The sequence below is a fragment of the Elephas maximus genome, chromosome 21, assembly GCF_024166365.1.
Source record: "Elephas maximus indicus isolate mEleMax1 chromosome 21, mEleMax1 primary haplotype, whole genome shotgun sequence".
Taxonomy (NCBI): domain Eukaryota; kingdom Metazoa; phylum Chordata; class Mammalia; order Proboscidea; family Elephantidae; genus Elephas; species Elephas maximus.
Window position 1 is genome coordinate 33,211,493 of NC_064839.1, and position 27,937 is coordinate 33,239,429.

A 27,937-nucleotide genomic window follows, 5' to 3' on the forward strand; every position below is an offset into this window, starting at 1 on the left:
ACAAAAATTCTGCATTATCCAAGTAGAAGTGGTTATGATCTGAAAAGGTCAAAGAATACATGCTTGTAGGGAAACGCCCCCTGGGACTGGAGAATCTACTAGAATGACTAAGCAGTGAACCAGTGCCTACAGGGCACAGCTTTCAGGCCCTGTTACTTGATCACTCTGCCACAGCTGCAGCCTTGAGAGGCACAATAGAGGCTGCAACAGCATCCTTCAGGGATCACACTGTAATATAAAATGAGCAAGACAAACAGAATATTGAGATCTAATACTTTGATTTTTCATTAGAAGAAAACTAACATAAAAACCAACAAAAAATTGTTTTAAACTTTGAAAAGTAGTTAACCTGACCATAGAATGTAGGAGTATTTAAAACAAATGCACAATTAGCATTCAGAAAAGAAACATTTTAATTAACAAAGTGTCATATATTGACTTAGTTTATGGGAACCTCACTTAGAACAGCTTGAGAAACTGTCTTTCTAAAGTCTGGGGATGAGCTTTGGCGCTGGGTTTAAAAATAGAAAAATCCAAATGTCTCACATAGTATTAATTACAATATGTCAAATAATGTTCAAAGGCTAATAGTTATTTTTTTCCTCTAAGCTGTTCCTTGAGCTTAAAGAAAAAAAAGATATTCCTAAATAAATTTTGACCTTACGAAAGAATTTTGTCTTACTAATCTGCACACTGAAAATGTATGTTTTTTAAATTGTAATAATTGATGACTTCCAGAATAACAAAAAATTTTTAATTAAATTGTATCCCAATTCCACATTCTCTGTGAGTTGAGATGAATATCTAAAATTTTTATATCTTCAAGGCACTGTATTTTGAGTCCAAATGAAAAACTGATAAAGTATTCAATCAAGGAGTTGCACACTTCTGGCGTTTGGTCAGCTTGCGGTATTTGTGAGCAAGGTCCACAGCTCTCCTTCCTTGCTGAAAGGGGAAAGACCACAAAATTGAATTCCAGTGATTTCCCATTTTCTTAACTCCACTGAAAAGGTAATTAACTTCTTCTTCAGTAAAGTTTTTACGAATTCTTCTTTTCTCTGTAATTAATGAGAATTGTAGACTATATTAGTTCTTGAAGAAAAAAAAAGTTCTTGAGATCCAAATAACTGCTTAACCTACTCTAAGGATATAAACTGTATAGTAAGAAAACTTTATGCCTGGGATACTTATGATATAGATATCTACTTCAATTAGAAAAAAAAAATGAGTGGCCATTATTAAGCCAGATGCTGTGATTTCTTCAATAATTGTAACTTAATCCTATTACAGTAATACTTGCAACATCTTTGAATCGAGAAACACGAAAGTTTATAAACATTCAATTGTTAATTCTCTCAACAGTCCTGTGAGGACAGTTAACAAAAGCTTACCTATCTTATAGATACAGTCTTCCCAAAGGGCTCCATAACTTCATAGAATAGAAAAGAATACCAACACTTGTTACTTTAAATATCAGGCTGGATTAATATTTTTAATGAATAAAGGTCTTTTGAAGTTCACTTTAAAAAACACATTCACTACCTATATAGGGTACTCAGCTTGATCAAAACTAAAAACAAAACAAACAAATAAAAAAAAAAACAGGCTGCATAATGGGAAATGAAGTTTTTAATCTATCTGGTTTTTCGGAATACTTTCTACAACAGAAAATATGCATAGCTGGTACTTGTAAACAAGTATTCTCTGGTGATGATTACTAGGAAATGGTTTTCTTCAAGCTTTTCATTCATTGTTAATTCATATTATCATTGTTGGTAGATGCATGTGAAGAGTTTTGTACTTCCATTTGAGGCTGTTTTTCACACCCGTGGGATTGGAAGTAGTAGTGCTGGGAAACTTAAAAAATCCTACCCTTGGCCATCTGTTCACCTCAGCTAAGATAACAGAGATCTCCACAGCTCAGACCTTTTAAAACAGAAGAGAAAACCTTACAGCAGAAGGATGAGAAATCAATGTAGATAATGTATATTACTTAATGGTATCACTTAGAATGCTCCATGAGGGCAGGGATTTTTGTCTGTTTTGCTCACCATTGTATCCCCAGTGCCTAGAACAGTGTCTGACACATTAAAAAAAAAAAATACTGACCAAAAAAAACCCACTGCCATGGAGTAGATTCCGACTCATAGCAATCCCATGGGACAGAGTAGACCTGCTCCATAGGGTTTCCGAGGCTGTACATCTTTACAGAAGCAGACGTTGGAGCCACTGGTGGTTTCGAACAGTCAACCTTTCAGTTAACAGCTGAGCACTTTAACCACTGTACTACTAGGGGTCCTCTGACACACAGTAGGTGATCACTAAATATTTGTTGAATGAAAAAACATTATCATTGCCAAAACTGCTTCGAAACTTATCAATGAAGTTACTCCTTACTTTGGGATCCACTGGAAAACTATACTTATTTATCCAAGAAATAGGTGGTTTCAACTTTACTTGCTATGTGATTCGATCTCATTATAATCAGGACTGGGTAGGTTATTATAATTTTCATTATATTGAGGTGTCTGGGTTGTTCATGTAAAGCCAATTCCACTTTTCCACTGCAGCTGCCATCTCACTAACTCCTATACTTAACATGTGCACCTAATTTTTCAAAGGTTTCTGCAGCAGAATACTGGACAGCCTGGGAGAAGCCTTGGCTCCTTTAGTGTTCCTCTTAATGTTGATCAGTGTCAGGGAAGAAAAGAGGAAAATGAGCAAGAGGGTTCAGGTCTAGAGACTCTTATTTTCAGACCCTCTCAAGATACCAATCCACCCTAGAAGAGAACCTTGGGGAAATCTTCAAATGATTACGTAGATGCCTCAATGGTCCCTTCTCAAAAGAATGGTATCAAATTTGGGTATAACCAATATCAAAGGAATGGTAGAGAAAGTCTCCAATAGAAAAGGGAAATTTTATCAAGAGGGGAAAAATGGCAATATAGTGAACATCCCTGGCCAGGTTTTAAGAAAGAGATATAAAACCTAGTGAATCACCACTTTCTCAAGATGCCTTTCTAAATTCTAAAAAAGCAGGTCAAATTATTAACTGTTTGGTTTTAGCAAAAGCAAATTTTAACCTACAAAAGATTTATGGTATTTACTAGCTGACTGCTATTTAACAGTATTTAGGGTGCCTCTTTATAATAAATGTACAACCATAATTATGCCCATGTCATAAGGCTCTGCAGATGACTTTTCATATCTGCTTTTGAGGCATATTGGGAAAAAAAACCTATTTAATAATTGGATGCCAAGTTCCTTGTCAAGAACATGATTTCCAAGTGTAACATGTTCATATAGAAAAATATCCATTTTCTAGCAGTTTCTAGAGAAAATATTGCTTTCAAAAGTAGGCTCCCCTGTAATGGCACTATGCTTATTTTTAATTTGCATGCAGAATTAACCTAGAAGAAGATCCAGATATAAAAAGTACATTTGAAATTTCTTTCATGGTTTTGGCAGTGAGAATGGCCAAATGTCTGTGGCAAAACGCTTCCTGGATGTACTAAGCCCAAATGATAATGTTCTTTAAGTTTCTGCAATAAATTTAGAATGGTGATAAACCTGAAATGTTAACCCTGTAGTTAAATAAAAATTCCCACAAGTTAATTAATCATTTAAGAAGTATTTCAATTTTTAAGCAGGCCTTTAAGGTTTATAGTTTGTTTCTTCAGTTTTGATTGTTTGAAGTGCTATAGTTATTAACAAAAAACTCTCTGAAGCACTTGTGCATAGGAGAGTAATCTTGTTCTTAAAACAGAAATGTGATTCAGTGGATAGAACGGGTTTTTGGAGAAAGGTTTCCGCCTGAATCTAAGCTCTGCCTTAAATTCATAGTACCTTAAAGTAGGAATAAAATGATACCTACCTTACAGTGTTGTTAAATTCTAAGAATTAAAGGTAATGATATTAATAAAACACCTAACAAATGCTTAATAACTGTTAGTTTCCTCCTGCTGCTTCCTCAGCTGGCAGGCAATAGGTATGCAAACAACACGAGGAAGGAAGAAAGAAAGAAGCATCTTTTTTTCGGAGTTCTGACTCACATCAGAGCCATTAATGATGAAACTGAGAACAACCAATCAGTTGTTCTTTCTCAGGAATATATGAAATTTAAGTTTATTTAAAAATTAAATATATTCACTTATTCCTCCAGGGGTAGTAGATTGGTTACTGGGCTGTCGTCTTCTACGTGGGGTCAGCAGAATTTCTGAAAAACACAGAAAACATTTAGCATACTTAGAGTATCAGTCTGAGTAACAGCACATCAATGCTATTAGTATGGTATTTCCTTGTTTCTCCCTTCTAGTAGGAATTCTTAGGTGGGTTAGGAAGAATTTTTAAACCACCACAGACTAAATCTACTCCCTGGGTACATCTTAAATCACTAGCTGCTCAGAGACAGATTTTCTTTTCAACATTATTTTACCCTCTAGCTTTTAATATACTTAATACTTTAGATGAGAGTTCAGAAGGTATAGTCATAATTACAGTTTTAAAGCTGTTGAATTAATTACTTTTGTTACAGATAAGTGATTTCCTTAGTTCACTTTTGTATCTGTCTTCAGCTTCCACAATGACTTTGTGACGATCACACTGGTATGGGCAAGAGTGCAAGAGCTTGCTAAAATTTCGGCTATTCAGGGATTTTCCTACTGCAATGCAACCTAAAAGAAAACATAGTGATGTACAGATGTTACAAAAATATCTCGTAACAGATTTATGAAAGCAAATATCTTTATGTTGGTAACTGAAGTCAAATCAGAAACTAAATTATAAATACCTCAAGAAGTTCAAAGTCATGTGAGAAAGTAAAGACAACAAATACAGCACAGTGAAGTAGGTGCTGGGCTGGAGGTGTGAACAGATAGGATAGAGCTATGGTGACACAGAAGAGAAGCATTCTAGCATGGTCTGGTTCAGAACAGGAACCATTGTTAGGGAAGACATCCAAAAAAAGTGACCCCATCCTGTGTAAACTTTCACCAAAAACACCATAAAATATTATTTAAATAAGTAAATAAATAGAAACTGACCTTTAAGGCCTTTTTTTTTTTTTAACGTTTTTAATTATAGAAATTTTCAAACATATAAAGAGAATATAATGAACCCCCATGTATCCATAACACAGGTTCAATAATTAACCTACGATTGATCAGTCATGTTTAACCTACACTACTACCCATTTTGCTGTGTCCCTCACATATATATTGGATTGTGAAACCTAGTATTTGCATTAAGTATCATTTCAACTGTAAATAACTCACATGCATCCGTAACAGATAAGAACTCTTTTTAATAAACAAACAAAACCATTACCACATCAAAGAAAAATATGCTTAATATCATCTAATACCCAGTCAGTGTTCAAATTTCCCCATCATTTCAACATTTCTTTTTACATCTGGTTTGTTTGAATCATGATCCAAACAGGTCCACCATTACACTTAGTTGATATGCCAATTGGGTTTCTTTTAATCTATATGTTTTCCTCCCTTTCCTTCTCTGTCAATTATCTGTAGAAGACACTGAATTGTTTGTACTACAGAGTTTCCTAAAGTCAGGGTTTTACAGATAGTATCCTAGTTATGTCTTTTAAAATGTTCCTGTATGCCCTTGTTGTTGCTGTTGTGTGCCATCGAGTCAATTCCCACTTATAACACTATAAAATAGTAATTAGAGCTAGATGATTGATCAGATTCAGGTTCAATTTTCTGGACAAGAATTCCTCATAGGTAGTAATGTGTCCTTCTAACTGCATCACATTAAGGGGAACATAATGTTCGAGTGCCTCTCTTTTTACTGTTAATACCGATGACCATGTTCAGGTAATGTTCCCTACATCCACTTATTATAAAGTTCTCCATTAGCCTGTCACCTAATGGTATCAGTGACCCATTCTTAAAGGACTAGGAGAAGTTAGCCATGCAGATAGATAGCTGGGGTGAAGACATTTCAGATGCCGTTAACATGTACAAAATCACAAAAACAATGAAAAAGCATGGTGTGTTCAGAGAATCATAAGTACTCTGGTGTGGCAGGGGTATAGGGTATGAGAGGAATGTAGAAAATGAGAGAGAGAAAAATTGAGGCTGGGGAAAGTTGCAGGAAGCCAGATCAAGAAGGATCTTGAAAGCCATTCTAAGGAATTTTAACTATCTTCCAGGCAACAGAGAAGAACTGAAGGATATTTGGTAAGCAAGGAAGTGATATGACTTCATTTGGCTTGTGGAAAGCTCAGCTGAAGACAAGAGGATCAGCTGAGAGGTTAGTTTAACGGTTCGGAAAATAAACGAGGGGATTCTGAAACAAGGCATTGACAAGAAGAGTCAATGGAGGGTGACATTTATGAGGTAAAATTAGCAGAATTTTATGAAATAACTGTTGAGGTAAGGAAGAAGTTTAGGATAATTCTCAAGTAATTTAGTATCTGATTAGATGGTGAAGTTTAGAATGAACATGGCACATTTCTAGCAGACAGAAAGAACAAATGTGTAGTAAAATTTAACAAGTAGTAACAGGACAAAATTCCAAAAAATTTTGAAAGCCAGGCAGAGAATTTGATTCAGTGGGTTACAGAGAGATTATTAAGGGTTTTTAAGCCTGGTGGCATGATAAAACCCACCAAACCCACTACCGTCGAGTCAATTCCAACTCACAGCAATCCTAAAGGACAGAGTAGAACTGCCCCACGGGGTTTCCAAGGTTGAAAGTCTTTATGGAAGCAGGCTGCCACATCTTTCTCCCACGAAGTGGCTGGTGGGTTCAAACCACAGACCTTCTGTTAGTAACCCAGCACTTTAACCACTGTGCCACCAGGGAATACATATTAGGAGGAGAAGCTAACAGCAATATGCACGTTAGAGTTGGTGGATGGGCAGCCCTTGAGGCTGAACAACTGCTAGAAAGTTGCTGGAGTAGCAGCTACGGAGCGAAAAGGGCCTATGACAGAAAGAAGAACCAAATTTGAGAGACTTAATATACAGGATGTAAAAAAAAAAAAAAAAACAGGATGTAAGGAGGGGAATAGTCAGAGATGATTTGAGGTTTGAAGTCAAAGAGACCAGAAAAATAGTGGCAACACTGACAGAAATGGAGCGGCTTGGCCAGGGGAGGGCAATTTACAAGAAAAGGTGCTGTGTTTTAGAAAAGTGGTTAACAACAAGATATCTAAATGGGTATGTCCTGAGTGCAGCTAGAAATGGAAGAATGAGGCTATAGCAGGTACAGATTTGAAAATCGTCAGCAAAATGACAGCTGAAGCCATGAAATTAAATGTAGAGACAGAATTGAATAAGCACTGGAGACTGTGTCTTCGGGGGAATGCCTATAAAAAATGGGCAGGAAGAGAAAGATAAAGGAATAAATAGGCTACAAATTTCTTGAGATGAGGACTGAGTTCTATTTATCTGTGTCCCAGTTTCTGCCATAGAATGAGTGCTCTAATAAATATTTGTGAAATTAATGGTTAGTGAGGGAAGAAAGAACCTAGGAAGAGCCATCTCAAAGAAACTAAGAGATGAAAGAGGGTTAACAGTTACGGAGTATTCACTCTGCCAAAATGAACACTTTAAACCAGAGGTTCCCAAATTTTCTGGATTCATGGCACCTTTAGGGTCTCAGACATTTTTTTACAGAACCTCGGGCCCAAAAGGAATATCTCACAGTTCTGTTAAGATCCAGAACAATTTAATAAATATTTATATTCTAACAATTTGGTAGCCATTTGAAAAAAATTATACATGTAAGTCCAAAGAAAAAACAGTATTTGTATTTCATCTTTATTAAGTACAATTACTTCCTAATGGGGTGTGTGTACTTAATAGGTACAGCACAACTTTTCTGAAACCCTGGAATCATCTTGGATACTGCCACCCTCATTTCCTATTCCACATTGATTTTCATGCAGTGCTTGCTTTTGATCCCAACAACCACTGAAATCAGCTTCACAACGATATAACATCAACAAAAGGAAAGCAGTGTGAGCTAATATTGACAATATGAGCTACCTTGAGCTAGCAGTCATTTAGTGTCCAACAGATGTTGACTATCGTTGTGTTTGCCTTATAAAATTTAAAATATTTTGTAGTGCCCCTGTGAATTCATGGCACCAGGGTAGACGGTTTGGGAACTGCAGCTTTAGACTACTGAGAAGAGAGGAGAGGATTTCAAGGAGTGGTAGTCAAGAGTACAGAGCTACTAAAGAGGGTAAGAATTTTTTTAAGTCATTGGTTATGGGGGGAAAAAAGATTTCAGGTAACTTTCTCTTTTTTTAATGTTGAAGTTTAGTAGAATGGAAATAAAAGAAAAACCAGATTGCAGGAGATTAAGAAGAGAGTACATACATTGAATAAGAAGGGAGCAAGAGCAGGAATCTGGCAACAAAAGGAAGAAGGAGTGGATAAACACTTAAAGGCATAGCAAATCACATAAAGTATTCGAATTTTTTAAGGTAAGAAGTGAGCATAGTTTAAAGTGTTAAGAAAAGGAGTTAATGGATAGAGAGAAGAAAAACACTTAGCAATTATTATGATGGGTAATAAATAAATGAGATTCAGAATATGGTTAGATATCAGCTTTAGGGTAATAGGAATAAATTCTTCATCTAAGACTGAAGGATAGTGATGTTGTGAGTTAATTGTGTAGTAGCCTTAATTTTCTCCATAGAGCAGGGTACAACAGTAAGAGTAAACAAAGAGGAAATACTGGAGTATGAAAAAGGAGGTGAAGAGATGGATTAAGAACTGGGGAACCTTTACAAGGGCACTGCCTAAAAAATAAATAATGGTGTGCAGAATATTAGAAATATTTATATATTTATTGTAAAAGTAAAAAGATATTGTTTAATGCTTAATCCCTATAATGTTTACAACACAATCCAAAATACCTATCTACTTACTGGCTCTCTGAAAATGTAAAAAAATGTTTATTTTCGTCGGTAAGCTTAAACCTACAGATTATATTAATGTGACAGAGAATAATAAAGTAATAAACAAGTAGTTATTGCATAGATTTATATAAACAAATATTGAGATTTCAGCCTGATGCAGATTTATATTTCTGCAGGTAGGCAGTATCAACATTTGTGTTTTATGATGATCTGAATCATTATTTCTCCAAAGGAAATGAAGTTTAATCACACAGGTAGAACTATTACAAATTCTAGTTAATTAATATCATATAAAGTTTTAATTATGAAGTGACCATAATTTAAAAAAAAGTTACCTGAGCACCTATACTTCAACATTGTGGAGCAACTGTCATTTGCTAGAAAACTGATGACTTCTTTATTTATTATGTCTGAACATAATGTAAATGGATCTGAAAAAAAATTGCAAAAGTCAAGATTTTTTTGATCAATGAAAAGGACCTGTCATTTGCAAGATTTATTAATGTTCAACATTTTCATAAACTTTAGCCCACATCCAGTCATCTCGGTGGACAAACGGAAAGGTTCTGAAGATCAATAAAAGATTACTGAGGGATTAACACCAGAAACAGAGGCAAAGGAATGGTTTATATATTAGAGGGCAGATACACCAATGTATATTTTTAGCTATATAAGTCATTTGAATACCTGTTTTCTTGAAAAACCAGAGAAAAACATTTGTAATCATACCTGTTACTGCTAACTGTTGTTTTCTATTTTTGACGATGGGAGTTGGATGTTTAAAAACATGGTCACTAAAAGAAAATAGACACCAGGTTACTAAACGTAAACATGTTGTTTGGTGTGTAGACAAATGTTTCTGTGAGCAGTGGTATACGTCTGGAGGTTTGGCAAGCAGAAAGAGCTAGAGCCAGGATCTGCCAAAATCTACCAAATTCTGCCAAAGTAGGGTCTACAACACTTATAGCCTTCTTTCCAGACTGGAGTTGAACAAAACTCCAGAGAACAATAGTATTGATACCAGAACAACCGTGGAAGAAAAAACTATACAACAGAAAGGAAAAAGGAACCACGGCAAAAAAGGAGAGAACAAAATCAGTGGGCAGAAAAAGGGCACGGGTGCAGGATAGAAAAGTACTGACAATCATCACTTAAGGATTAAAAACATTAGGCATTTAAAAATCCTTCCTGACTCCCAAAACATTTGTGTGTTTGAACCCTGTGCTCCTGGATGAGTAAATAAGTTATGACTATACTTCCACAATGGTAACAGGGAATGCAGAAAAAGGCCAGAGCTGTAACCAGAAAACAGATACAGTGATGGCTACAGCTATAGCTATCTGTCCATGTACTGTAAATATACTGGTAGGAGGAAGTACACAGGAGGAAAGAAAGAATTTAAAAGAAACTGAAAATATTAATAACTCAGCAGACACTAATATTAAAATATTAATAACTTAGTTGAGGTAGAAATAAGGCTAACGCTAACGGAGGAAGAAGGGTGTGGGTGGAAGGCCAGAGGGAAAGAAGACTGGCCCAAGAGCATTATCTCACTGTTTTTCAATTCCACATCTCTGAGAAATCAAGGTAAAATTATCAAGCATGGTGCTGATGAGGAAAAAAGGGGTGGTAGTGTAATCCATCTTCTGATAATGATATTTTGCCCACTCTCCCTATAACAGCTTGCCCAGAACACAGCGGCATCCTCTTTAGTTTTACTTCGCACATTAACCATCAGAGGAGAAAAGCCCAAGAAAGGATTTAAGAAGAAAAGCTACAACTCTGGGTGCAACTCCAAAGGCTACCTGTGAGGGGAAAATAATACATACTAGAGGTGGAATGTAGGGAACAAATGAAAAGGCAAGTCCAAGCTAGACTTTCATCACACCCTACACTAATCATAAATCTATTCCCTTTTCCATATTATAGTTACATACTGGTTTTTGCTATATTGCTGATGGATTATCAATGCATGTATTATTACTTTAGGTATGGGGTTTCATTTTAGGTTTTCTATTTTGAGTATCCTTTCTAAAAATCGGAAAACCTGGTGGTGTAGTGGTTAGGTGCTACAGCTGCTAACCAAAGGGTCGGCAGTTCGAATCTGCCAGGTGCTCCTTGGAAACTCTATGGGGCAATTCTACTCTGTCCTATACAGTCACTATGAGTCGGAATCGACTTGACAGCAATGGGTTTTTTGGTTTGGTTCTAAAAATCAAATCTAATCATGTCTCTCAACTTAAAATCCTCAATGGCTCCCTATGCCCTGTGAGTTAAAATAAAAATAACATGCAAGGCCCTAGATGAACTGTCCTGTATCTCCCTGCATAATTCTTTTCCACCACTTCCTACTTTAGGCTGCTCCCAAAATCATTTTTCAGCATTTCTATATCCCCAGTGCTTAGTTAGTGCTTAGTACTATGGCACATAGTAATACACGAATAAGTAAAATTAGAAACAGTGATCAAACTATACCTTGACTGAGAAGCAAAATTATCTTTTTCAAAAGTTGTTTCTTCACGTAAGTTTTGATTGCAGCTTGAATTGGCTCTACATAAAGTCTTATTTTTCCCACTCTCCCTATAACAAGCATTAACTGGATTTGCACTCTCTAACAGGGTCTTCATCTGGTCATCATTTGAACATGCTTTAGACGTAACTCCATGGGATTTATAATTCTGAGGCTGACTAGACTGGCTTTTATCCTCATCTTCTGCTTCAGCACCTCTACCAATATTATGTGCATGGAGGTGTTTCTGAAAGCTTATCTTCATAGATGAAACACTATCTTTATATCTTTCTGTTTGTATGTGGCCCTATAATGTAAAGACAACAAGTAAATCATTTCAAGATAATTCGTTTGCTTTATAATTAAACTATATTCCCTTCAAATAATGCAAAAACAGTTTATGGTTGCCAATAGAATATATATATGATCTGGGGCAGTTCACATTAGTAATAAAAAGGTAATTTATTAAAAAATGGTGTTACACAATTGGTAGGCATCTGCGGAAAAATAAGTTGGATACGTATCTCACAATTTATACAAAGATAAAGCTGACATGAACCAAATATTTAAATGAATTGAATATATAAATAGAATTATATATGTCTTAAAAGAAACCACGATATTTTAATATTCTTAAAGGGAATAAGACCTTTACAAGTGTTACACAAAACCAATAAATCATAAAAAGAAAAAAACTTATATAATTGACTGCATAACATTTTTTTAAAGTTCTGCTAAGACCAAATGTATTATAAATCCTAAACCACTGAAAAAATGGAAAAAAAAAAGTTCAGTTAATAGGTCAAGATGAAGTATAAAGTGTTTAAAAGTTAATATAAAAGAAGACAAAAGAAGTAGAAAAAAAGGAAAAAAGAACATATGGGACAAAAAGGAAAAAAATAGCAAGATGGCAGACTTAAATCTAAACATATTAATAATTACAATAAATGCAAATGAAGTAATTACACCAATTAAAAGCCAGAGATTGTCAGACAAGAATTAAAAGACTAAATATATGCTGTTTACAAGAAATCTATGCTAAATATAAAAAAAAATATATATATAGATAGGTTAAAAAATAAAAGAATATGTCCACCAACTGATGAACAGATAAACAAAATGAGTATAGCCATACGATGGAATATTATGTTGCCATAAAAAGGAATGAAGTATTGATACATGCTACAACATGAATGAACCTTGAAAACATTATGCTAAGTGAAAGAAGCCAGTCACAAAGGACCATATATGATTCAATTTATATGAAATGTCCAGAATAGGCAAATCTATAGAGACAGAAAGTAAATTAGTAGTTGGTTTAGGGTGGGGGGTGGGAGGGGATGGAAAGTGGGGAGTGATAGCATTTCATCACCTTGTTTTGAGATGAGGAAAATATTCTGAAATTGACTGTGGTGATGGTCGTACATAACTCTGAATGTACTAAACACCACTGAATTTTACACTTTAAATGGGTGAACTGTATAGTATGAATTATATCTCAATAAAGCTATTACCAAAAATATATGTAAATATAAACATAAAAATATATTTTAAAATATACATATATATCAGGATTTTACTCTAGAGTTGTTTACAGTGGTGATGATTTGAATAAAACATAAATTTCAACAATAAAGGACTAGTTAAATCAATTATGGCACACCAACAATATAGAACATTACTCAGTAATTAAAAACAATGAAATTACTAACTTGGAAACTATGTTTCTATTTAAAAAAAATACACATACATACAAAGACTGTATATATACACACAGAAAAAAATGTGAAAATACATGTATGTATAGATAGATGAATAGATAATTCTCCATTCCTTCTCTTTCTTGAATTCCTATTACTCAGATGTTATATCTCTTGGTTTTATTTTCCATGTTTCCGATATTTTCACTTAAAAAAATTTTTTTGTTCTGTGTTCTAGGATGATTCTTCAAGTATTACTACTGAATCTTAAACTATTAAAAATTTAAAAATAACTTAGCAAGAAAAATATTTTTACCCTCCAACCTCTACAGTTTAAAAATATTTGAAAAAAGTTCTATATTCTTTGAAATAAAGAAGGCTACCTCATCTTTTTCTCTCTCAAGCTGTTTTATTCTGCGCAGAATTTCCTTTGCTTTCTTCCAGTACTCTTCAAGATTCTTCTCTTTCACATTCATGTCCTTTAATTGCTCTGCTTCATTTTCATCAAAAGAATATTCTCCTAAACTTAGAGACAATTTCTCAGCTTTGTCATATGGGAAAAAACAGTGAGTTTATCCATTACTAGAAATGCTATTTTAATGGTTTTTTAATAAGGACATCCTCACACGCCCCTTCTCTAAATTGTGCCCATTCAGACTACCTTAACTACCTAATACTGAAAAATAAGTGGTAAAAGTACTTGGCAGAGGCCCAGGATCCAAATACATTCACTCCTGACTTATTGACATGGTTAGGTTCCAAAGACCAAGTCATTATAAGAAAACCGGCATTCTGTAAAAGTGAGGGATGACCACATCAGATCCCAAAATGGAGGATAATTACATCATTACATCACTGCCAAATTACATCATTACATAACTGTCAAATTACATCATCATATAATTGACAAACTACTGAGAATCATGGCCCAGCCAAGCTGATACATAACCTTAACCATCATAGCCAGCATTACTCTCGCTTTGCACCTCGGTGTTCGTTACTGCCAGACGTATGTTGTTAATGTGCAAATTAGTAGGACAGTAGATTTTTTATTATTGTTGTAAATGTGAAATATCAGATAACAAGATAGTTGATACGTGAGGACTAGGTATAGTCATAAATTAGACTATCCTTGAGAGTAACAGGAAGGAGAACAGCATGAATATAAGTTATGCCAGGCACATAAATACCTTCAGGTGTTTAGATACTAGTTTAAAAGTAGTTTTTTTTTTTTTAACGGTTTACATAAAGTGGTTCCTTCTCATAATCCTTTAAATTCCTAAAATCTTTCCGCACATTGAGTCACAGCAGTTTTTCTTCTACAATGACTAAAGTCCTTACCATGGTCACTGCCCTCTGCGCTCCAGCCACACTTGCCATCAGTTCCTTGAATGCATCAGGTTTCCTCCTATCACAGGGCCTTTGTGTCTTATTGTTGCTTGTGCCTGATAACCCACTAACCCATAACAAATTCCCTTCTTTTCACCCAATTAACTCTATACCTACAGATCTCAGCTCAAGTATCACTTCCTCCTGAAGCCTTCTCTGCCCCAAGTCTAGGTCAAATTTCTTTATTATAGGCTCTCAAAGACCTGTGTTCATCCCTTCATAACCCTTATGTCAATTTATAATACAGTAACACATTCATTTTTTAGATTATTCAGTTACGAACCTACTTCTCCTGTTAAACTGCACTTTATGAGTGCACAGTGTGTTTTTGCTTATCACTGTATCCCCAGTACCTAGCACAGTGCCTGGCATATAACAGGCAAACATTTTTTAAATAAACAAATGAATGCACTTTATATTATGATTTTATAATAAATCACCCTTAACATCCAAATTTAAGTCCTACAAACTAACTTTGTCCATACTGCATAAAATAAGTAAATTATACTGCTGCTCTGTTTCGGATAGGTTTGTGCATGCAGAAAATACCTAGTTGCCCTGTCCAAATTATACGCTTTGCTTTTCAAATGTAAATAGATCCTGGCTGCTAAACGGGCTTGGCTCCTTAAAGTAGAAATAAATTCCCCTTTATAAGCTCTGGCTGGTATTTTCTTAAAGTAACAGCAAACTTACTAGTTTTTTTGCAGTTGTGAAGCACAAAAGTGGCAGCTCTGTTAAGTTCTTCATTTTGAGATTCAGTTAAGGCTTGTATCATAAGTGGAAGCCCATTGTTCTTAAAAAGGTCATACTGATTTTCCTCTGAGAAATGTATAAAAAATTAAAGCAGAAGACAATTATTTTATCATGAGCTATCTACAAGAGGTCATAATTCTTTCTTGTGAAATTCTGAACATATTTAAAAAAAAAAACAGAGAAAAACATAGTTTAAAAAGCATTTTCAACTTAGGAATTAATCCACTTACACAAAATACCTAAGTCTCTTAAGTGATCATCTAGTGTCGTATCTAATAAGAGCAGTGTCATACCTCGTAAGAGTAAACAAACTGCCCTCGTTTGTTTGTTTTTCAAGTATTGTTGTTGATGTGTGCTGTCTAGTCGATTCTGACTCACAGCAACCCTGTAAGACAGAGTGGAACTGCCTCATAGGGTTTCCTAGGTTGGGATCTTTACAGGACCAGATCGCCAGATCTTTTCTCCCAAGGTGCACCTGGTGGGTTTTAACCAATGACCTCCCTGTTAGAAGCTGAGTGCTTAAACACTGTGCCACCAGGGTTCTTTTTTTTTTAAGCTATTAAAAAAAAAAACCCAATCCATTGCCGTCCAGTCAATCCCGACTCATAGGGACCCTATAGGACAGAGTAGAACTGCCCATAGGGTTTCCAAGCAGCAGCCAATGGATTCAAACTGCTGATCTTTTGGTTAGCAGCCTGAGTTCTTAACCCTAAGTTACACAGAGGTTAAGAAAAAGCATACAGAAATAAACCAGTGGGGGGAGTAGAAAAAGAAAGGAAGGAAAAGAGTGGAAGAAGCAAAAGAGAACAAAAGTAGGATAGAGGGGAGAGAGAAAGATAGAGGAGATTGAAAGGAGAGGGGGGGAGAAGAAAGTAGAGGGGGTTGGAAAGAAGGAGGAGAGTGGGAAAAGAGTGGACATAGGGCGGGAGGAGAGTGAGAAAGAGTAAACACAGAGAGAGGGCAGAGAGTGAAGAGGGGGAAAAATGCAAAGGGGAAGAGAAAGAATAGCAAGGGGAGAGAGTGATAGGTAGATAATCTTTGAAAGTTTTCAGCAGGAGAGAAAAGGATCAGCTCTGTGCAGCAGTGTGAAGAGTAGATTGAAAAAACTAGGTTAAAAAAAAAAAAAAAAAGGAGCACAGGGAGGAAACAACTGCAATAATATCAGTGAAACATGTTGAGGAGCTGAGAGCCTAAACTGGGAGAGCTGCACTGGAATTGGACAGAAAAAGATAGGAGGGGTAAACAGAAGTAGGACTTTAGTGACTGACTGCATGTTGTGTGTGGAGAGGATGGGGAGTTAAAACGACTGAGCCTGAATGGGAGAAAGGCAGCACTTTTAAGCCTTTCATATGACTAGAGGGAGAAAAATAAAAGTGTATTTTTATTTTGTTGTTTTAATAAACACACTAAACAAATCCAATACTTACCACAAGCCTCTGTGCAATGACCAAGAGTGAGAATAATGCTAAATTTTTCTCCTGCATCCAGACTTTCATGAAGCAGTAACGCCAGAAGTTTTGAAACAATATGGTACTTGGATAGTACTACCCCAAAAGTAGCTATTAGCATAAAACAGCAAAAAAAAAAAAGTTTAAGTACAAATTTAAAACTTACAGCTATAACCAAAAAACCCAAACCCACTGCCGTTGAGTCAATTCTGACTCATAGTGACCCTACAGGACAGAGTAGAACTGCCCCATAGAGTTTCCAAGGAGCATCTGGCGGATTTGAACTGCTGACCTTTTGGTTAGCAGCCATAGCACTTAACCACTACGCCACCAGGGTTTCCTACAACTATACATATACTATATATTCCACCCCCCCAACTATTTAAAAAAAAAATCTACATAGTATCTAATATACATATAAATATATATATTTTGGGTTATATATGTGTGAACATAAATAAATATATTGTAATAAGATAGTTGGCTTACATAGTCCTCATTAATCTCTCTTCTTATACTAAAGGTATTTTACTAATACAAATTTGAGAAATGGCTTCTTCTTAATTGTTCTGTATAACATTATAACTATGAAATAATACTGCCTACATAACCAATTCCTGCCTGACACTGAAATACACTATTATCTGGTCATGGTGCTACTGTTCATGATGCAATGAAGCCTAACTGAAGCCAAGCTGTAACAAAATTCAAAAAATCCACAATTTCAAGCTATATTTCTCATGAGGCTTTTAACAGAGTCCACCCAGGGTCTAACAATACTGATATCAACAATAAGGTTGTGGATTCCTCAAGGGATTATATCTTAACCATTTTTGTACCTCTAGATATCACAGAGAACCTAGCACATAGAATGCCCTCAATACTGAGTTTTAAAAAATCATATACTGTTTTTCTGTTATTTGTGAATATCAATAGTTTCTTATGACAAAGATTCACAGGCCTATCATTCCTCAGTGTCTGTACACATGAGAAGCAGCCATGGGTTCCAGTTTGCTTCTGCCACCCACTCATTAAGGTGCAATGGGCAAGTTAGACCTCATGCTTATAAGAAAGAGGCATACCTATCTTAATTCTTCATTTAATTTTTTAGAAATCTATAAACCAGGTTTTCCATTCCTTAAGTCTCCAAAATGTCTTTTGATTTCTCAGTCTAAAGCTTTTAAGTTAATGCTGGGTTTTAAAAGTAAAATAAAGGTTTATGAATGACAGAATCTTTTCTTGAGTGTATCATTAGACTTGAACTCAGAAGACCTAGATCTGAATCCTTAGGGAAGTTATAACCTCCATGGGCAGATAAAGAGTTGGACTAGATAATTTCTAAGGTCCCCCCTAACTTGAGAAAAACTGGAAGTCCAGTCCATGTCAGTGTACAATCTGCCATTTCAACATCCACCATGATGAACTGAAACAAAGTACAACTGTAGAAAAATTACTAAGCGTTTTCACTCACGATTATCAGCAATACATGCATCCACTGTTTTTGTCACCACCACTGCAAGCTTTGCACTGACAAGAGTCTTGTGTGAATCAGATTCCAGTTTCACAAGAACTTGAGATAATACATCCAGTCCACCCACAGATATAAAGTATTTCTGAACATGTGCTTAAGGAATAAAGCAGCAAAACTATTAATATCTCATATTAACAAGACACTGCACTAAATGTAACATTAACTTGACTTTTTTAAATACTTTACTAAATATCCCAAAATTAGAGACTATCTAATCTTTACCTGTGTATGTGTATAATCATAATAGATTACTTATGTAAGAACCTCACTTTGACAGAGTACAACTATATGCATAGTATACTATATTATATAAAAATACATGGTTTTTTATTATTGTTTCTTTCTTGGGTGCTATAAATCTCATTTTATTTAGTGAGAACTGGTGCATTTTGCAAGAATAGCATTATTAAACTCACTAATTCAATAGCACTACAATGAGTAGAGTCGTTCATTTTGCTTGGTATTATAATTAGTAAACTGCCTGTTTTCTGAATTCCAATGTAATTCGTTTGTCAGATCGCTTGAATCTACAAAGGACAAAGTAAGTAATGAAACTCTTCCAAAAGAACGTGTATTTCATCCATCTTATTTAAGCTTTTTTTTTTTTTTACTTCTTGAAGCATAAAATTATAACATACCATTGAGAGTCATAACTATTCCAAGAAATTCAATAACAGGTATTTTTTGTAAAGCCTGTAGTCTTTTGTTCTCCTATTGAAAATGATTCTAATGAGAGTCCGGCGACTGAAGTGCCCACAGCCCTTATCACAGTAACAGGCATATAATAAATTGGTATATGAGCTGGTGACTGTACTGCTGCCACACACCTTCTTCCCCGTCTGCCCTAGTTCTATAAATGAGACCCAAGATGATTTAAAGACAAAAACTACTTTTATATTACTCAATAAAACACAGAGATCTTAATCTAAAAAATATTTTCAGAATTTTCTAAATCTGGGAAATGAACTATTAGTAAACATTATTTAAGGGCAAGCATTTTCAAAATTATAGAGATCCCAGGTTTCTTTACCATTTGAAGATTTTTTTAAACTTCAGAAAAAAGTATTTTTAAATGCTTAGATGAAAAGAACACTATGTTACCACAAAATTTTTCAAGTATATCCTGAGCCATAAGCAGAAGAAGATCCTAGTCGGTAATTACTGATTATGAAATGAAGACTTCAGATTTTTTCTAATCTATATTTTGTACCAGCGTGCTGAGGGTAACAATCCCTCATTCAAGATGGCTTTTAGAGAAAGAAGAAATGTCAAGGCATCATGGAAATAAGATTCCAATTTCTGGAATTCTACAGATAACATTCCTTTGCATGTGAACCATTACTAGTTGTTTTAAACATCTGAACATAGAAGTACACCAACAATGTATGAAAGGTTCTAGTTGCTCCACATCCTTGCCAATATTCAATATTGTCAGCCTTTTTACTTCTAGCCATGCTAGTGGGTGTGTAGTGGTATCTCTTTGGGATTTTAGTTTGGATTTTCCTGATGACTAATGATGTTGAGGGGGCAGTGGTGGTTCAGTGGTAAAATTCTTGCCTTCCATGAGGGAGAAGAGTTCAATTCCCAGCCAATACACCTCAGTACAGCCACCAACCATCTGTCACTGGAGGCTTGCGTGTTGCTATGACATGGAACAGGATTCAGTGGAGTTCCCAGACTAAGAAAGACTAGGAAGAAAGTCCTGGCAGTCTATTTCCAAAAATCATGGATTACAACGGTCCAATTCTGTTATGCATGGGGTTACCATGAGTCGGGGCCAACCTGATGGCAGCTAACAACAATAATAATGCTGAGTTTATTTTCAAGTGCTCATTTAATATTACCATTTTCTTTGGTAAAGTATCTGTTCAAATATTTTGCCCACTTTTTAATCAGGTGGTTGTCTTATTTTGATTTATAAGAGTTTTTTTTTATTTTGCATACAAGTTCTTTATCAGCTATATGTTTCCCAAACATTTTCTCTGAGTCTGTAACTTGCCTTTTCATCTTCTTAACAGGATCTTTTGAAGAGTAAAAGAGTTTAGTTTCAATGATGTTTAAGTTACCATTTTTTTCTTTAGTGGTTTATCCTTTTTGTGTCCTAAGAAATCTTTTGTCTACCCAGCCTTGTGAAGATTTTCTCTTACTTTTTTTTTGTCTAGAAGATTTATAGTTCTAGCTTTTACATTTAGGTCTTGGAGCATTTCAGGTTACTTTTTTTTTTGTATACTGTGTGAAATAAGGACTGAGATTCATGTTTTAGATGCGCCTATCTACTTTTCCAGCATCACTTGTTGATATTATCTTTTCTCCCACAAAATTACTTTGGTGTCTTTATGGAGAAATCAATTAACCATATATGTGTGGGTCTATTTCTGGGCTCTCTACTTTGCTCCATTGGTCTATATTTCTACACTGAAACCAATACCACACTTTCTTGATTATTGTATAGTAAGAAATAAAATCAGGTAATATAATTCCTACAATTTTGTCCTTCTTTTCAAAACAGTTTTTACTATCCTAGGTCCTTTACATTCCCATGTAAATTTTAGAATCAGCTTGTCAATTTCTACAGAAGAGCCTGATGAGATTTTAATTGGGAAAGCCATGAATCTAGAGATGAATCAAGAAGCCCTGAGAAGTGACATTCTAACAATACTGAATCTTACAGGCCATGAGCATGGTATATCTCCCCATTAATTTACACCTTCTTTAATTTATCTCAGCAATGATTTTTAGTTTTCAGCATACTGAAAATTGCACAATTTAGGTAGAAATTGTTGAATGAGAAACTAATTTGCTCTGTAAACTTTCACCTAAAACTCAACAAAAAATTTCTTAAAAAAGAGAATGTTTACACAGCTTGGTCTAAGAAAGAATGCCTTGTTCACACGTTCCCAGAGGCTAGGAAACAGAATTGATAATGTTAAGAAAGGCTGTAGTTTAACGACCCCTTGGTAACTTTTTGCCGCATAGCCCCTTTAGTGCCTGCTAACATGTCTTTGCTGCATTTGATAAAAACCTCACTGATCTCCCTGAAATTTGGAACACTGTGGCATCCTGCTTGGATGTTAAAGTGTATCTTGATTTGCCAATCATTATATTCTATACTAAAATTTTCTGCTTTCATGTTTTAAAAAAAATTTGCACCTATTTCATTAAATGTGTCCCTAAACATTTAATTTTTTGATATTATTGCAAATGATGTTTCTTTAAATTTCCAATTGTTTGTTGCTAGTATACAGAAATACAATCGATTTTTGTATGTACTGACCATGCATCCTGAAACCTTGTTAAAATCACTTATTAGTTGTAGCAGCTTTTTTGTAGATTCTTAGGATTTTTCTACATAGACAATCATGTTATACATGAATACTTTTTTGTTTTGTCTTTTTCTTTCTACTATACCCTTATTGGAGCCCTGGTAGCACAGTAGTTAAGAGCTTCAGCTCCTAATCAAAGGTCAGCAGTTCCAATCCACCAGCCACTCCTTGGGAACCCTATAGGTCAGTTTTACTCTGTTCTATAGGCTATGAGTCAGAATCAACTCAATGGCACATAAAAACAACCAACAACAACATTCCCTTATTATCCTTTTCATGTCTGTTAAGATTTATAGTGATGTCACCTCCCATTACTGATACTGGTAATTTTGGCTGTCTCTCTTGATTTTTTGATCAGTCTGGCTACAGGATCAATTTTATTGATCTTTTCAAAGAACCAGCTTTTGGTCTTGTTGATTTTTCTCTACTGCTATTCTTTTTCTATCCCAATGATTTCTGATTTTCCTTTTATTATTTCCTTTCCTTATACTTATTTTTGAGTTCAATCTGCTCTTTATTTTCTAGTTTCTTAGGCGGAAGCCAGTATAACTGATTTGAAACTTTTCTTTTTATGTAAGCCTTAATACTATAAATTTCCCTTTACATTTGACTTTTGAGGATGTTTCTATGTTGCGTTTTCACTGTCATTCAGCTAAAAATATTTTTTAATTTCTTTCATGAAATTGTTTTACGGGTTTGTACTTTTTTTTTTTTTTTAAGTTCTGAGTAGCTTAATTTCCAGATATTTGGGGCTTTTCTAGAGGTTTTATTTTTACTTATTTCTAATTCAATTCTATTGTGATCAAGAGAACACACTCTGTGGAGTTTCAGCTTTGCTATCTAGTTGCTCTGTTTTATGAGGTCATTCAGGGGATTCAAAACTATGCTACCACACCATCTCTCCAATATCCTCCTAACAATATCTACTTTTAAGATTTTCCTACCTCCAATAGTCTAAATGCGTCCAAAATGACACAATTTACTACGCTTTGAAGTTTCCTCAAGTGTAACCTAGAGAGTAATGAATACTTACTATTATTTGAAAGAGTGAGTCCGATAAATGAGCAAATAGGGCGAATTATCTCAGGTTTCATGCAATTTATTAACCACTCATTAGCATGTAAAAAAAGTGAAGAGCAAATTGTTTGATTGTCATCTGAAAGGAGAAAAAGTCGATCATGCTGTAATATGACATTTGGAAAATAACAGTTGTAGGAAATTAGAATCTCATTTCTGCTTAATTTTTATTTTTACATTTTAATATTTGAGATAATTACCATTTTGAGGATTGTTGACACAGACACACAGAGTACTGCACACTGAAGACCACAACTGATAACTCTGGAAAACATTTTCATCTGACAAATTCAATTCATATTTTGAAAGAACTGTCCTTTTTAGTCAAAAAGAAAAGGAAGTAAATTAATATAAATGTGTTAAGGTCTTAAGTAATGAATAATTAATAACAAGAAATTTATATTTGCTTACCTGAACAATTGTGACAGAACTTTAATACAACCTGTTTCTCTCACAAGTGTTTGTCCAGTCCCTTAAAAAAAAAAAAGCCTGTATTATATGAATATGACTTTTAAAAAAATAATTACTTTAATAAATAATTAACTTTTTATCACTTATTCTTAACACAGAATTATAGTAGATAAAAATCTGTAATCAAGATTATTATGGGAACGAAATATCCAGAATGGAATTAATGAGAGTGTTGACACATTGTTAAACATGTACCCAATATCACTGAACAATATGTGTAGTAATTCTTAAATGAGAACCTAATTTGCTGTGTAAAGTTTTACTGAAAACACAATGAAATAAAATAAAATAAAAAAGATTATGGAAAATACAATATATATGATTAGAGATCAACAGTATTCAAATTTCCTCTAAAAATGGCAAACACTTTATTTTGCATCAGGGTTCTGTGTTAAAATACCAAAATAAGCTCCAAAATAGAAAAATTTAAGTTCTATCTTTCCGAAGTCTAAAAAATAAAATCTGTAATTATTTCAAATGCTTATAGAATTGTTAACAATTTGAAAGAATTATATATGGCAATTAAAAAAAAACCTTAGCCTGGGCGGTAGGTATACAAGAACACTCCACACTATCTTTGCAATTTTTCTGTAAATCTGAAATTATTCCAAAATAAAAAGTTAAAAAAAAAAAGTTTGGACAAAGGCTATGTGAAATGTATGACTATTGCTGGCTGACAGACAGTAAATGCTATAACTACATGGTCAATTAAGGTGGAAAATCAACCACATTAATTCATTAAATGTCTCTTTTGCTTTTAAAGCTGTTACTTTTCAATGTTAGGTAGTACAAATCACTGTTTCTTACAATTAACAATAAATATTGAATGATTAAATGTATGCTATTAGTTCTCTTTAATGTCAGTTCTCAGAAGATAGTAAGATAAAAAGACACTGATATACAAAAAGACACTGATATACAGACTACAATAAAAGGACTAATAATGACTGTGCCAATTTATTATCTTTAAAAATGTTTTTACAACATACAAAAAAATATACTTACTATTATTTGAAACCAGAACCAAAATAACATAGACAGACATTCTTTTCAAATTTATGTTAGAATCATTATTAGATAGGAACCAAATTAAGTCTTCAAACAACTCTGAAGTGCACAAAGTCTGCTGACAATAAACTAAAATATAAAAATATAATTTTAATTATTATTTATCAGCACAATTTTTAAAAGACAGTGAACAAATTATAAAGTTTTCAAACTAGGGGTGGCTCTTAACCAGGTTTCATTTAATTGACATTTATTAATCATACAACATAATTTTTGACAAACTGATATATGCCTTCTCAATCAACAGACCAAGGAAGCCATATCTTAATCAGAAGTACTTGATCTAGGCTCCAGAACACATACCTCATTTGCCTAGTAATTTCTAGTAAAAGTCCAACCAAAAAAATTTAAGAGGTTAGGTGACAAAATACAGCAAGAGAAACAATTTAGGAAAATGCAGAAACTTGCTTTAGAAAAGGGGGAAAATTATACTACCGCTATTTTTCTTGAGACTTTTCTAGAAATATCTCTTCAAAAATGAAAAAAAAAGATATCTACTTGACAGTGGTTAATTTTTTGTGGTAATAGTGCAATAAGCAAAAATTTTAAAATAATAATTTAAACAGAGTGATGCTAATCAGCATTTTATCCAATGTCTAGGACCAGTCATTAGAGCCTCTCTCAAAGGCAAGGACTACATCTTATTTATTCCTATATTCCCAATGCCCAGTTCTTAGTAAGTAATTAATAAATGTTTAGTGAATGAAAATACAAGAATATAAAGCTGGTTTGACAAGCTGATGGTTTAGATTCAACTACATTTCAGGTATATTGCAGAGAAAACATTCTTGTCAACATGAATTTCTGTATCCAAAGCAGATCTATGCAAATATGTAAGATGGCTGTGGAATATCTTCATCTTTCAAGTAAAGCACTTGGACAATGCTATCCAGGAATTTAAAAAGCAATTTAATTGTAAAGTTGTTTTTGAGTAGTTTGTTAATATGTATGCTTGAAACACAATGAAATAAAACTTTAATATTTTACCATTTTGTTCTGCGACAGCTCCTAATGTATATAAGGCTGCTTCTTTTACCATGCTATATTCACTTGACTTCGCAAGATTTTTTACAAACATCAAACCACCAACTTCCCGAAAATAAACACTTGCTTCACCTGTAGGGTGTACAGACAAAACAAAATAGAAATTATCTTTGATTATTCTTTTAAGGATAAAGTATATCACATGAAGATAGCAACATAATAGGTACAGTAACTTAGTGGAAGAGAAAGAACTATGCATATTTGAGATACCACAGTACTAATGAATTAGAATCACTGATAAAAATTCACTATTATATCTTACTGTTTTGTTGACAAATTGAAAGAATAGTGACCAAAGCATCCTTTTGTGAAAAAGGGTTGTCCATTTGGTGTTTTAGACACTCCAATAGTAAGTTCAGATCAGTCTTCATTTCTAAAGAACAAAAATTTCATTATTTTAAAAAGTTTTCTTTCAAAAACTAACCACTTACATTTTAATTTATAATTGTATATCTGTGAAATGTTTCACTTTTAAAATTAGCATTATGACTTTTATAATCTACAAACAATAAGGAATGTAAGAAAGGTAAGTGTTTAAATAAAAGAACTTAAAACGAACTTCTTAAACTTTCATTAAATACTGGAATAGAAAATCCACATATTCTCTTTTTAAGTAAAACTACACTTGTTTAAACAGAAATTAGAAAGTATTTTGAACTGAATGAAAATGAAACTACAACATATTAGAATTTGTAGGGTGCCCTGGTGGTACAGTAGTTAAGTGCTCGGCTGCTAACCAAAAACCTGGCAGTTGAAACCCACCAGTTGTGATCTAGGAGAAAGTTGCAAACTGTTTCTATAAAGATTACAGCCTTGGAAACCCTACAGGGCCACTATGAGTCGGAATTGATTCGATAGCAAGAGGCTTGGTTTGGTTTACTAAAGCAGTATTTAGGAGGAAATTTATAACCGTGAGTGCCTGTGGTTGTTGTTAGGTGCCATTGGGTCGATTCTGATTCACTGAGACCCCATCTACAACAGAAGGTAACACTACCTGGTCCTGCACCATCCTCACCATCGTTGGTATGCTTGAGCCCATTGTTGCAACCACTGTGTCAATCCATCTCATTGAGGGTCTTCCTCTTTTTCACTGACCCTCTACTTTACCAAGCATGATGTCCTTCTCCAGGGACTGATCCCTCCTGATAACATGTCCGAAATGTGTGAGACGTAGTCTCACCATCCTTGCTTCTAGGGAGCGTTCTGGTTGTACCTCTTCCAAGATAGATTTGTTCATTCTTTTGGCAGTCCATGGTATATTCAATATTCTTTGCCAACACCACAATTCAAAGGTGTCAATTCTTCTTCAGACTTCCTTATTCATTGTCCAGCTTTCGCATGCATATGAAGCGACTGAAAACATTATGGCTTGGGTCAGACGCACCTTAGTCTTCAAGGTGACATCTTTGCTTCTTAATACTTTTAAAGAGGTCTTTTGCAGCCGATTTGCCCAACGCAATGCCTATATACTACCATATATCTTTACTAGAGCTTTTAAGAAGAGTAAGCTTTCATACTGTCTCCAGATCCTCATCTCCCATTTTGATCCCAATATTCTGCAACCTGACTGAAATTTATTAAATTTACTGCTAATAAAACAAATGTGACCTCTTAAATGCAAAATTCAGAGAATAGTTCAGTCTTTATCTGTGACATCTGACACTGATGCTCTTATGCAATCTCTTGTGAAGCATTCTCTTAAGACTCTGATTTCCAAGATACACTCTCCTGCCTCTCCCTTCACCTTTTAAGAAGTTTCCTTAGTCTTTTTTGAGGGCCTTCTTCCTCAGTCAAACCCTTAAGTAATGATGTGCCTTAGGGAACACCATTTCCCATCCTTTTTTCTTTTAATTCAATATTTCCTCTCTGGGTAATCTCCTTGTCATGGATTGAATTGAGTCCCCCCAAAATACGTGTCTACTTGGTTAGGCCATGATTCCCAGTATTTTGTGGTTGTCCTCCGTTTTGTGATTTTCCTATGTGTTATAAATCATAATCTCTGCCTATGGTTAAAGAAGATTAGGGCAGGATGCAACACCATTGGACTTCTAGCCTACCAGACTGTGAGAAAATAAATTTCTCTTTGTTAAAGCCATCCGCTTGTGGTATTTGTTATAGCAGCACTAGATGATTAAGATACTCCTTCATGCCTGAAATCTGTATATACTGTGTAACTCTGAAATCTTGTATATACCTCCACTAAATCACCTATCATAAAATAGTTTAATTATCAGCATATCATTTCCCGAATAAAGTAATAGTTTCCTGAAGCCAGGAATTATGTGATGGGCACAGAGTAGGTGCTCAATAAATATTCATGTAAATTTTGGAATGACTCTTCTGTTTCCTGGATCCTGTCAGATAACATGCAGTATAATCCACAAATATATTATAAAACTAACTATTCCATATTTACATGTTTTATGCAAATAACACATGCCTTCTACTTTGTCTGCCAACCGTGCCCTCCCCCTGCAAGGTATTAACATAATCATCAGTATGCCAATTTCTTTTTACATGTTGCTGTTAAAAAAAAAAAAACAAAAATCAGCATAGCATGCTTACAAAAACACCTTTTGGGGGGAGGGCACAGCTGGCAAACAAATATAGAAGGTGCGTGTTATCTGCGTAAATAAGGTACTAGCCACAAATTTCTCACCTTGCATTTTCTTTGTGTCTTCACATTCCATGCTTGTCTGTATTCTTTTTCCTTATATTTCATCTATAA

The 27,937-nt window shown here is 34.5% G+C and overlaps 1 protein-coding gene across 1 annotated transcript; it reads right to left on the reverse strand.

The window, feature by feature from the left end:
• Nucleotides 1-460: 460 nt before the first annotated feature.
• TERB1 (telomere repeat binding bouquet formation protein 1) lies at nt 461-27,937 on the reverse strand. The gene is made up of 17 exons (XM_049864724.1): nt 27,869-27,937; nt 25,472-25,582; nt 25,153-25,281; nt 24,103-24,234; nt 23,038-23,098; nt 22,827-22,942; nt 22,583-22,705; nt 18,167-18,319; nt 16,675-16,806; nt 15,188-15,313; nt 13,489-13,649; nt 11,372-11,712; nt 9,626-9,690; nt 9,232-9,327; nt 4,524-4,673; nt 4,151-4,216; nt 461-1,058 (listed from the first exon to the last, which is right to left on the reverse strand). Exons 1-17 carry the CDS (start codon nt 27,897-27,899, stop codon nt 871-873), a joined length of 2,181 nt encoding a protein of 726 aa, XP_049720681.1. The 5' UTR covers nt 27,900-27,937; the 3' UTR covers nt 461-870.